The sequence below is a fragment of the Dama dama genome, chromosome 8, assembly GCF_033118175.1.
Source record: "Dama dama isolate Ldn47 chromosome 8, ASM3311817v1, whole genome shotgun sequence".
In the NCBI taxonomy this organism is placed as follows: Eukaryota; Metazoa; Chordata; class Mammalia; order Artiodactyla; family Cervidae; genus Dama; species Dama dama.
This window is the reverse complement of record NC_083688.1, coordinates 37,868,578-37,881,023: the sequence shown is the minus strand read 5'-3', so window position 1 is coordinate 37,881,023 and position 12,446 is coordinate 37,868,578. Positions and strand designations below refer to the sequence as shown.

Genomic DNA, 12,446 nt, shown 5'->3' with positions numbered 1-12,446 from the left:
AAGCTGGAGAATTTTTTGACTTTTTAAGCTTCGAGAGCTAACTAATTGGATTCTTGGCTTTTATTTCAGGTTATTAAGAACTCAAAGTCCTTCAAAGAAAAATTAGTGAGTTGGAGAATAAAGTTTCTCCGGAAACTCTTTCCAGCATAGTCAGCAGTTTAGAATGATAAATAGTATTCTTGGTTATGTTTGAATTAATTTGCTTACACAGTGGTGGTATTTAGCATATTTTTACCTGAGATTGAGGACCTGAAAAATGAGTTAACACATTAGTACAATGTTTACTTAGTAGGAAATGTCTATTAGTAGTGGTTTGTGGATGAAGAAAACTTAGACTGAGTTTGATGTTGTAGTCACACTGCCCTAGTATTTTTACATATCTAGATCTTGATTTGTACCACATACAGTGTTTTTTGTTTGTCTTACTTAGGAAAGGGAATTCCTAAAGAATTATGTTCAGCGAATAGTTGATGTTCGACCCACACTGGTTCTGGTTGAGAAAACGGTATCTCGAATTGCACAGGATATGTTGCTGGAACACGGCATTACTTTGGTCATTAATGTAAAATCAGTGAGTGTTCTTATTTTTCTATTATTTCTAAAATTGACAGCTTGTAAATTTATATGCATGTGTGGTAGATATAAAGGGATCTTTGATTATTTATTTCTTAGCTGTACTATATATATTGGAAGCACAGGCACGGCAGTCTATTGTATATTGGAAGCACACGCTTCCTTATTCTATATATATATTGGAAGCACACGCTTTCCTTATTTAAGACTGGAGAATCTCAGGCTCGAAGAAAGTATAATTAATGTAGTGCTCATACATAATGAGTTATGTAACACTTGTTATAAGTGTCTACCAAACCATAGATGTAGTTGACATTAGTTATTAAGTAGTCTTTGTAGAGACGTCATTTTGTTTGGGGAATCATACAAAGTAGAAAATTTTCTCTCCCTTGAAAAATTACCTTCTTCAGTGTAGAGGTCAGTTGTGGAAATTCCCCACCCATCACCCCTGAATCAGTATCTTGTGCCAATGAATAATGCTTAAATGTCTTTTGATGTTATTAATGTAAGTATGGTTTATTTTAGTAAGCACATGTTGATTGCTAAATGTAGACTTCTCTAGAATCAGTATAAGTCATATAATTACTAAAGTCAAGGAAATTCATCTTGAAAGAAAATAGGGCATTTTCTGTTTTCTTTCTTTTTTTTTTTGGTGAGGGCATTTTCAAATGTTTCTATTATTTTTCCATATGAAATGTACTAAAATTTTATTCTTCTTTAGTTTTGTAATATGATGTTGTTCTGTGTTCTAGCAAGTTTTAGAACGAGTTAGCCGGATGACCCAAGGTGATTTGGTGATGTCGATGGACCAGCTGCTTACCAAACCCCACCTGGGCACCTGTCATAAATTTTACATGCAGATGTTTCAGTTGCCTAATGGTGAGTGATCTTTAGTGTAGATTTACCTGAAATGGGGAGGCCTGAGGAAATGAATAAACTCATCAGAACGACAATGTTGATATATTAATAGTAGGAAATGACTGTTAGCATACAACTATGGTCTTACTTAATTAAGAGTTTTTGCCTGGTAGATGTTAAGATAATGAACTAATTCTGTCTGGACTTCTGGATTGCCACCTGAACCTTCTTAACCTTGTGTTTGTTTATTTGTAGAACAAACCAAAACACTGATGTTTTTTGAAGGCTGTCCACAGCACCTGGGCTGTACAATCAAGCTTAGAGGAGGCTCTGATTATGAGCTGGCTCGAGTTAAGGAGATCTTAATATTTATGATCTGTGTAGCTTATCATTCTCAACTAGAAATCTCCTTCCTCATGGATGAATTTGCTATGCCTCCTACATTAACGCAAAACCCTTCCTTCCATTCTCTGATTGAGGGCCAGGAGGATGAAGGGGCTGCCCAGGAGCCGTTCAGTGGAAGTCCCCTCCCCCGGGAGCCTGACATCCCCCCGGACTTTCTGCCTTCTGATGATGGCAGTTTGCTAGAATCAAGGGTTCTGTTTGAGAAGGGTGACCAAGAAAATAAGAGCGTGCCACAGGATGTTGCCTCTTTGAAGCCTCAAGAGCATGCCCCAGCAGCCTGCCCGGTGGGTGCCCCCTGCGCTCTCTTCCCATCCATACCAGAGTCATTGCTGCCGCTCCATGTGGATGACCAACAGGACGCCATAGGCAGCGAGCAGCCAGAGGCTTTGCAGCAAACACAGGAGCTTCCGGATCCCACAAGCCAGATGAGAGCCTTTAGAGACCCTCTGCAGGATGACACCGGCCTGTATGTTACCGAGGAAGTTACCTCTTCTGAAGATAAACGGAAGACTGATTCTTTGACCTTTAAACAAGAGTTGAAAGATGTGATCCTCTGCATCTCACCAGTCATCACATTCCGGGAGCCATTCCTTTTAACTGACAAGGGCATGAGATGCTCTACCCGAGATTATTTTGCGGAGCAGGTTTACTGGTCTCCTCTCCTCAATAAGGAGTTCAAGGAAATGGAGAGCAGACGGAAGAAACAGATGCTTAGGGATCTCTCTGGCCTTCAGGGCATGAATGGAAGTGTTCAGGCCAAGTCCATTCAAGTCCTGCCTTCACATGAGCTCGTGAGCACCAGAATTGCTGAGCATCTGGGTGACAGCCAGAGCTTGGGGAGAATGCTAGCCGATTATCGGGCCAGAGGAGGAAGAATCCAGCAAAAACATTCAGACCCTTTTGCTTACTCAAAGGAGGCGTCGAGTACCTCAAGTGGCAAATCAGGAAGCAGAACTGAAGGTGATGAAGAAAAAGGGTTGATTACAAGTGATGCAGTATGGTCGACAAAGGTGAGCAAGACCGCTTTTGTGCTTGTGTACATTTAAGATGGGTGGAAAATCTCTGCTATGGCAGGGTAAAAAAGTCAGATATGACAGCTTGCATGCAGATTTATTAAATATTTCATCTGTGCTATTTTCTTTTTTTTGGTCTCTTTTGTCTTACATGTTGCTTTAAAATGTATGAAATAGGAGTGTAATGTGATGAAACTGGATTTGAGGGTTTCAGGCTAAGCTCACAGAAAACTCGGAAGAACTCTGAGGTGGGGGGCAGTGTGGAGCTGCTTAACATTTCTGACATGATGACTTGGGTGTAATGTGATATGTCTTTGATCCTTTTAATGGTAGCCAGCGGGAGAGAGGAGTTGGAAGCTTATTATAGGAAATGGGTGTGTTTTTTTCCTTATTATAGGAAATTATAGGTGATAAAATTCATGAACAAATCCATCTTTTGAGGAGAAAATACAGTTGTTTAATGAAACAAGTAGATGTTCACTTTCACAAGTCTAGAAAGGATTAAATAATGATAGTATATTGTTTTTAATACATGAAACTGGAAAGAAGGGATGTGATAAGAGCCATGTTTAATGAAGTATGGAAAAATGCTTATAATAAACTTTATATAAATATGTATTTTATACATTTATGTAAACTTATTAAAAGTGATTTGGGGGTCTTTTAAATTTACATGAGCACATATATATTTTTGATTCATGATTTCTATCTTTTATAACTCATTCCTTGTACATTATCTACAAAACACAGATAAGTAAGCATTTTGTGTAAGGATGCTTACATTTTATTGTAATGTATGTACAAGGATATTTACTGAAGTGGTTATTTCTGACTGACTGCTGCTAAAAGGATGAGTTGGATCTCACTGAATGATCCAGAGAGAGCCCATGACACATTTTCTTGTGTTAAAAAGCAGATTGTGTTTTAATATATGTAGCCTCATCCCATTTTTATAAAAAAGTGGAATCACCTGTGTATACTTCTGTGGGTGTTTTCATGTGTATATGTGTATGAGCTAGCGCAAATACATGATTTTTAACCACACAGTCAAATTTATCAGTTTGGGAGGTGGGGCAGCTTCAGAGGAGGAGAGGCTTTATGTACTTCGGGGCCTTTTGCATCTTCCTCTGAAATGTTTAAATTTTGACAGAGACAGATGTTACCTTTGTAATGATCAAAAGCAGGTATAAAATACAAATAAATAAATACCTTAGAATTTAGATTTCTGGGTATCTCAGGTTGAGATTATATCCAGCTCTCAATTCAGACTGTCATATTTAAATAACAACTCCTAAAATAATTTAGTGCCTAGTTTTGTAAAAATAAAGAGTAAGAAAACAAGTTATTTAGACATGTTTGCATTTTTAAACCTTTTGGATTGTTTTAACTTAAAAATTAACTGCTCTTCTTCCTCATATTTAGCTCCCTGTAGTTTTCGGTCTTCGCTGGAACCCCGGTAGTGCTGATAGAGGCTTACAAACCGAGTGGCGTGTTGGATGTTGGAGGCGGGCGTCGGAGCTGGAGTCTCACCGGATGTCTCTTCTCTTCCAGGTGGACTGTCTGAGCCCTGTCAACCACCAGCGGCTGTGTGTGCTCTTCAGCAGCTCTTCTGCCCAGTCCAGCAACGCCCCCAGTGCCTGCGTCAGCCCTTGGTAGGACCCCTTCCCTCCCTGGCATGTTGCACTTAGGAACAGAATTCCAGCAGCTGTGAAAAAAATTCAGCCACTGGGCTGTGTAGGTGCACGGCAGGCTGCTGGTCATAAGTGAATTGATGGAACTTTTGAATTTGTAAATTAAATTATGAAATTTGGATTTGTTCATGGGTAATAAAAGTATGTTAAGAGTGAAGAGGGATGCAAGAACAGTTTGTAATTATAAAAATGTGAAAGTTGATACATAAAAGCTAGTTTTAAGCACTTTGATAACATGCACAAATCAGGCAGGTTTTCTTTGGGCATTTTTTTCATAAAATCAGTCAGTTTTTTGCCTTAAGTTTTATTCTAAAACTTAATTCCAAGTAGATTGATACAAACACATTTTATAATGTTATAATTTGTTTCCAATGATAGTCACAAAGCCTAGTTATTATACAGTTTACCTCTGGTCTTAAGTACTGTAGAACATAACTGCTTGTTTTTGGAGTACTTGCCACAACAAAATGTCTTGCATATTTTAATTTTGGACACCAGAAACACTTATTTCTACCAGTGAGATCAGAGCGTCTTCTACACTGGTGTTGCTCTACCAGGCTGACTTGGGTCTGGTTGAGCCCATGGGAATTTTCTCTGGGAATTTAGGTCGAGGCTTGAATAAGATGTCAGTTTCAAAAGGGTATGTGTAGCTGAACTCTCTTATTTAGGTGTAAAGTTGGATGTAAATTTAGGACCTGGCTCTCCTGGAAGAATATGAGCCTGCTGCTCTTCCTGTTCAGTAATGGTGTAGACTGGAGAGCAGAGACAGGAGTCCCATTTTATAGTGATGGAGTTTAAAGCTTTGTAAAGGAAACTTGTACTTCTTCCTAACGCAAATCAGACTTACCCATTTAATGTTATTGTTTATGTATCCTGATTAAATAGTTCCATAAGATACTAATGGACTGGGAATGGATACGATGCTGTAATATGGTGGTCCAAACCTATTATATCAGATAAGGTAAAACCTGTTCTGTAACAACAAAAGAATATTACCTGTTTTGTTGGTAATAATACTGTATTATAAGTACATCTAACAGATATCAATTTGGGGTCTGATGAAAATGTTTTTGCTGGGTTGTAATTTAATGATATGTTTCTAAGAAATGATCTTTTCTTTTAGGATTGTAACAATGGAATTTTATGGAAAAAATGATCTTACATTAGGAATATTTTTAGAGAGATACTGTTTCCGGTAAGAACCAGTTTTCTCCTTATGTTCTATTTATGTTTTTTTTGATGCACAGAATTTCAACATAAACATGAGTTGGAGAACTGTTGTTTGACCTTCCTGTTCATGCCTCACGTCAGGGCTTACTGTACAGAGAAGTGATCTGTTTTATATTCAACCCCGGAAGTCTTCTTCAGTTCATTTTTCAGATCCATGCCCATCTAATTGCCCTGCAGTCCTGCAGATTTTTTTTTTTTTTTTTAGAATGTGTGTTTTTACAGTGATTCAAATGAAAGACAAGAGAAACTAAGGACCTCAGTTGAAATCTTAGTGCCTTCGCTTGCCACTTTCATGACGAAGAGCAAGTAACTTAATCTTTGTGTGTGCATGCTCAGTCGTGTCCAGCTCTTTGCGACTCCATGGACTGTAGCCCCCCAGACTCCTCTGTCCATGGAATTTTTCAGGCAAGAGTACTAGAGAGGGTTGCTGTTTCCTTCTCTAGGGATCTTCCCAACTAAGGAATCTAATCCACATCTCTTGCGTCTCCTGCAGTGGTAGGCAGGTTCCTTAGCACTAGCATCAGCTGGTTTAGTCTTTACAAGCCCCCTTTATAGGTATTAACAAACTCCACAAATGTCAAGAGTTTTAATAAGTAAAATGAGATGATGTTTTAGAAATGCTTGGCAAATGGAAGGTGCTTAACAAGTGGAACGTATCACTGTGATGTGGTTGAAGGTGCAGGGTGTTCAGCTCTGCAGGCTCATAGCAGGACGAGTGGTACCCTGAGCAGATCATCCACCATCATCCTTACTCTGGAGAGGATGCTGCACTTTCTCGTCTGCAGTCCTGATTAGCCAGCATTCACTATACATGGCTCCTCGGTTTCATGGTTAATGTGAGGACTTTCTTTTTGTCAAAGGCCTTCCTATCAGTGCCCTAGCATGTTCTGTGATACCCCCATGGTGCACCACATTCGACGCTTCGTCCATGGCCAAGGCTGTGTGCAGATAATCTTAAAGGAGCTGGATTCTCCAGTACCTGGATATCAGCATACAATTCTCACCTACTCCTGGTGCAGAATCTGCAAACAGGTAAGTGTACCTTGTTGCTGTCCTATTTCGTGTAGTATCATTTCTTTCTATAGTTCTTTTTGTGGGAAAGTGTCAAAGACCAGATAAATGTTCATGCCCTTCTTTGACCTACCAGTTTCCACTGTTATTAATTTATTGCAAGGAAATTGTTATGGATACTTATAAGCGTGTTTATATATACCTTCATTGAAAAGTTCATCAAAATAATGAAAAGCTTGAAATGTTTTAAATGCCCACCAATAGGGATTGGTTAAACATGTCCATATAATAGGATATTCTGCAGCCATTAAGAATCAAGCTGTATAAGAGTATTCAATGTGGGGAAAATATGATATATTACTAATAATCAAGGTTATGAAGCTACAAGAAAGAGTTTTTATTTATAAATATCCTGGCTAAGGATATATGTTTTCATGTATGGAAAGAAAGCAAACATACTAGCATATTGATGGTGGTGGTAGGATTACTGATGAGACAGTTTCTGTAGCCATCCCTCACCCCACCCACCTCTAAATTTTTTTTTTTTTCTTGTTTTCTGCAGTCAGAATATACTAGACTTGTACTAAAGAAGAAAAAACATTTTTTTTTTTAAAGAGATTCTCAGTATGTGATTAGATAACAGACAATTTATGCTGAATTTCAGGTAACACCAGTTGTCGCTCTTTCCAATGAGTCTTGGTCCATGTCATTTGCAAAATACCTTGAACTTAGGTTTTATGGGCACCAGTATACCCGCAGAGCCAATGCTGAGCCGTGTGGTCACTCCATCCACCATGATTATCACCAGTATTTCTCCTATAACCAGATGGTGGCATCTTTCAGGTAAGAAGCCTGAGCAATCTTGTCACAGACACACACTCCCTGGAAGGCTTTGTCACATTTCCACTGTTACTAGATTGAACTCACTTTTGGTGTGTGCTGTTCCCTCCCCATCATTCTTGCAAATACAGGGCCATACCCTGCGAAGAGCTTTCAGTGCTATTACAGTATTTAATCCTTTAAGAAATGTGTTACTATTACCCTGACTTAGAGACCCTATAGCTACCTAATAGAGCTAGCAAGTGATGGAGTCATGATATAAACTGGTAGATTTGCTATTGCAGGTGTGACTCTTAACCATTGGTTTTGCATTTGAGAGCCTGTCAGAATTTTTGCTAAGACATTACTTAGCATAAGGATAATTGGATAGAGCTGGATAGAGCTGAAATCACTAGTTCAAAGAATGGTTTTATTTATTTATTTATTTTTTATATCAATATTTTACTTTTATTTAAATTTTTATATATTATGCTCTTTTAGCCATTTACCTGATGGGTAAAATAAGCAAGGTTTTATTATTATTATTATTATTATTTTTTTTTCCAGTGGGTTTTGTCATACATTGATGTGAATCAGCCATGGATTTACATGTATTCCCAATCCCGATCCCCCCTCCCACCTCCCTCTCCACCCGATTTAGTTCAAAGAATGGTTTTAAATGATTGAGAAAGCTCTCAGAATATATCCAGAATCTAGGGACTTCCCTGGTGGTCCAGGGGTTAAGAATCTGCCTGCCAACACAGGGGACATGAGTTTGATCTCTGGTCCAGGAAGACCTCATGCTGTGGAGCAACTAAGCCCATGGGCCACAACTGCTGGGCCTGCCCCCTAGAGCCTGCGCTCTGCAACAAGGAAGCTAACTGCAGTGAGAAGCCCACGCACAGCAGCAAAGACCCAGCATAGCCATATATATCCAGAATCTGAACATATCTCACCACCTCCAGCACTCCCATTCTGAACTGAATCTCTGTCGTCCTTCCCTAGATTATTGCAATAACCTCAACCAGCTTCCCTTTAGCCTCGCCCTGCAGCACAGCAGTCAGAGTGGTCCTATTATATGAAAACCAGCTTAGGCCACTCCTGTTCTCTGGAGGCTCCAGTGGTGTCTGTTTCATCCCGAGTGAAAGCCAGAGTCCATTTATGGGCCTCTAAGCCCCTCATACTCAGGCTTCTCACCCCCACTCCTCTCCCCTCACGCCCCGTGTTTCAGCCTCGCTGGCCTCCAGGCTGGGCCTCAGTTATGCCAGCTAACCTCCTTCCTGGGAGCCTCTCATTGCTCTTCCATCTCTGTGCTGCCTGCTTCTAGACATTTGCTTATTTTTCCTTACTTTTTTCAGATCTTTGTTCAGATTTCACCTGCCCTGACTTCTTCTCACCCCTAGCACTCCTTGCTTCTTTTTCGCCCTTTATTTTGCCCTGTAGCACCTACTCTCTGGCATAAGGTATGTTTTAAGTATTTGTTTTTATTTATTGCCCAAATCTTGTTGTTCCTGAATCATGAGAGCAGGAATTTTGGCCCTTGCTCAGCACCTAAAACAGCATCTGACATATAATAGGTTCTCAGAAAATATTTGTAATTGAACCTATTTCCTTTTTTAAGCAAGAGCTATTAACCATGAACCTAGGGCCTAGGTTGGATATAGCATTTACTAGACAACATGAACTTCAGGTAGAAAGGAAACTCATGAAGAATCCTTGGGAGCTGAGAAGGTAGTGAATACCTGTGTCTAAGCTGATTGTAGGAAGGAGTTCCTCTCTCTTCATGGAGGTTTATATCCCAGTCATTTGTTTTTAAAGCACACGAGGGTGGCCTCGGGATAAATGATGATAGCACAATGCAGGGGGAAAACAACACAGAACAAAATCTTTTTAAAACTGGGAAGGATATTGGTAATGATTGAAAGTGGTCTTCAGTATTTTTGGTTGTTTGAAAATGCCATTTTATAGAAACTTTATGATCTCTTATGCCCATAAGACTTAGTTGGCTGTCATGATACACTTCTACTCAAAATATTAAAATATTTTTCACTTCTCTACTATTACTTGTATTTTCTCCTCTCAGTTATTCTCCCATTCGGCTTCTTGAAGTGTGTGTTCCACTTCCCAAAATATTCATTAAACGTCAAGTCCCATTAAAAGTGTCCCTTCTTCAGGATCTGAAGGACTTCTTTCAAAAGTAAGTTTCATTTTCTTTGATCATCTGTTTTTATTTAGTACTGCCTGAAATCTAAACTATTTTAAATATCTTGTTTGTTCATTCAGCTTTCTTTGAAAACAGAAATAACCTATTTTTCTAATTGTATGTTTTATATGTCTGATGTAGAAATGGGAAAATGTAGACAATACACAAAAATATTAATAAAGAAATCAGACTCTCCCAAGCATAACAACTGTTATATTTTGATGTACATCCTTTCAGGTCTTTTTTGTTCTGCAAAATTATATGTGATTCTTAGTTAGATAAGCTCTTACTAAAGTTCTGTGTACATCTTTTTTCTACTTTTTAAAAAATTTATTTATTTTAATTGGAGGCTAATTACAATATTGTAGTGGTTTTGCCCATCTTTTTTTAATACTTGTGTGAGATTAGACTATTTGATTCTAACTTTTCTAAAATGTTTAATGTTTGTTAAGAGTTTCACAGGTATATGTTGCTGTGGATGAAAGACTTGCATCTTTGAAAACTGATACATTTAGCAAATCAAGAGAGGAAAAAATGGAAGATATCTTTGCACAAAAAGAGGTAATTCATTTTTCTGACAGAAACCCAGCAGTCAGTTGTGAACTTTTTAGAAGTTCCCTTTGGGGTGCGTTTCAGATTGCTGGAGCGGTTTTTGTCCCCCTAGATGGAAGAAAGCGAGTTCAAGGGCTGGACTGAGAAGATGCAGGCGCGGCTCCTGTCTTCCTCCGTGGAGACCCCCCAGCAGCTGCAGTCAGTCTTCGAGTCGCTCATCGCCAAGAAACAGAGCCTCTGTGAGGCGCTGCAAGCTTGGAATAACAGGTGTGACTCTGCAGTCAGGTGTTTCTTTCATATTGCAAAATGTGCTCTGCCATGATGTTTTTGATTTAAATGTCCTTGTTAGTTGTGGATGTTGCCTTTTACTCTCAAGTTGTAGGAGGTTTTATTTTTATCGCTCCTACCACCCTCCGCTTCTTTCATCCTTTAAAGTGCAGTTTGCAAAGATACAAAAAAAAAAGAGATGAGAATAGCCTTTGTTGCTGTTTCAAATACAGTATGTGTGCTAACTGAATCTAATTTATCTGTAATAGTAAACCATGGAGTAATTATTGGGTGTTAGGCCATGAGTTTCAACTGATTGTTTTGTGTATTTTATACCTGTATTTAAATATTTATTTGGGGAAATTGTTCCCTTTTAATGCATATTGAAAAGTTCAGTTGGATTAGTATAGCATTTATTTATTGAGCACTTGGATGATGCTGGGCACTAAGTCAGGCACCAGATGGACATGCACTCTTTTATCTGATTTTGAATCCCACATGTGTATATACTGCTTTCATTTTACAGAGGAAACTGTGGCTCTATGAGACTAAGGGATTTGCCCAAGTTATATAGCTGTTGATTTTCAGAGCTGGGCTTGGAGCCTTGGTCTGTTGGTCTCATTATAACTTGCTATTCTTTACTAACCATAACCATGTCAATAATAACTGATTAGTTGATTAGAAATAAAACTTAGTTATGTACAGCTGTAAAATCTATTGCTTTTGAAATAGGAAAATTAATTATTGTGGTTTCAAAGCTATAAGGAGAATATGTGTATGCATTATTCAGGATATTAGAAAGAAAACCATGTCCTTCTTTTCACTTTTCCATTTTTTCTTTAATTGTAGGCTGCAAGACCTTTTCCAACAAGAAAAGGGCAGGAAGCGGCCTTCAGTTCCTCCAAGTCCTGGAAGACTGAGACAGGGTGAAGAAAGCAAGGTAATGTTGTTTTGTCTTGGGGTCTTCATTGTTTTAAATACAATAATTTCTCTTGTAACACTTAGAAGTGGTAATTGAATACATACTTTATTGATAATATTAGCATTTTTAATTTTGAAGCTGTCAGGTTTCTTGGTGTGACCTGGATTGATTTTTTTTTTATCTTTGCCTAAAATAAAATACATTATAATTCATTTATTTGAAATACTTATCAAAAACTGCTGTCTACTGGCATCACTGAGGAAAGCATCACAGAGGCAATAGGTGCTGTACAGGAGAAGGTGTGGATGCCCTGGGTGTGTAACACAGTCCTATTTTACTATGAATTTTGGGTGTGCTTTATCTCTGTGCTTAAGTGAGAAGATTTTCTTAAGAGGCTGTACCAGGTTAGTTCTGTGTGGTGGTTTAATTAACCTTGCCTAACTGTGTTAGTTTTCTCCTGCTGTTTAACACCTTACCCCAGACTTAGTGACTTAAGACATAAATCTGTTATCTCACAGTGTGTTGGGACTCTGGCAGAGTATATGGCTGGGTTCTTTGCTCATTCTCATGGCTGAGATGAAGGTTTGGCCGGGGTGGTTATCTGAGGCTCAGGATCTTTTCTCAGGCTCATCTAGGTTGTTGGCAGAGTTCAACTCTAATGGTTATAGGACTGAGGTCCCCCTTTCGTTGCTGGCATTTGACTAGAGGCAAGTCTCAACTCCTCGAGACTGCCTGATTCCTTGCACATGGCCCATTTCATCTTCAAAGCCTACAGCAGTGGATTGAATCCTTCTCATGCTTCAGATCTCTTGAGTTTTGTGTCTCACGTCTGGACACAGATTTAAAGGACACATGATTAGCAGGTCAGGCCACCTGCTTAATTTCCCTAGTTTAAGGCTAAC

The 12,446-nt window shown here is 38.8% G+C and overlaps 1 protein-coding gene across 8 annotated transcripts in view; it reads left to right on the top strand.

The window, feature by feature from the left end:
* Positions 1-12,446, top strand: part of PIKFYVE (phosphoinositide kinase, FYVE-type zinc finger containing) — a 76,710-nt gene that overhangs the window by 43,302 nt on the left and 20,962 nt on the right. For all 8 annotated transcript variants that reach the window (XM_061148878.1, XM_061148879.1, XM_061148882.1 and 5 more), the window contains 11 exons: positions 431-571; positions 1,326-1,452; positions 1,687-2,846; positions 4,401-4,501; positions 5,664-5,735; positions 6,631-6,802; positions 7,446-7,624; positions 9,684-9,797; positions 10,256-10,364; positions 10,468-10,622; positions 11,472-11,562. In XM_061148878.1, coding sequence (XP_061004861.1) covers positions 431-571; positions 1,326-1,452; positions 1,687-2,846; positions 4,401-4,501; positions 5,664-5,735; positions 6,631-6,802; positions 7,446-7,624; positions 9,684-9,797; positions 10,256-10,364; positions 10,468-10,622; positions 11,472-11,562 — 2,421 coding nt within the window. The remainder of the gene's footprint in view (positions 1-430; positions 572-1,325; positions 1,453-1,686; positions 2,847-4,400; positions 4,502-5,663; positions 5,736-6,630; positions 6,803-7,445; positions 7,625-9,683; positions 9,798-10,255; positions 10,365-10,467; positions 10,623-11,471; positions 11,563-12,446) is intronic.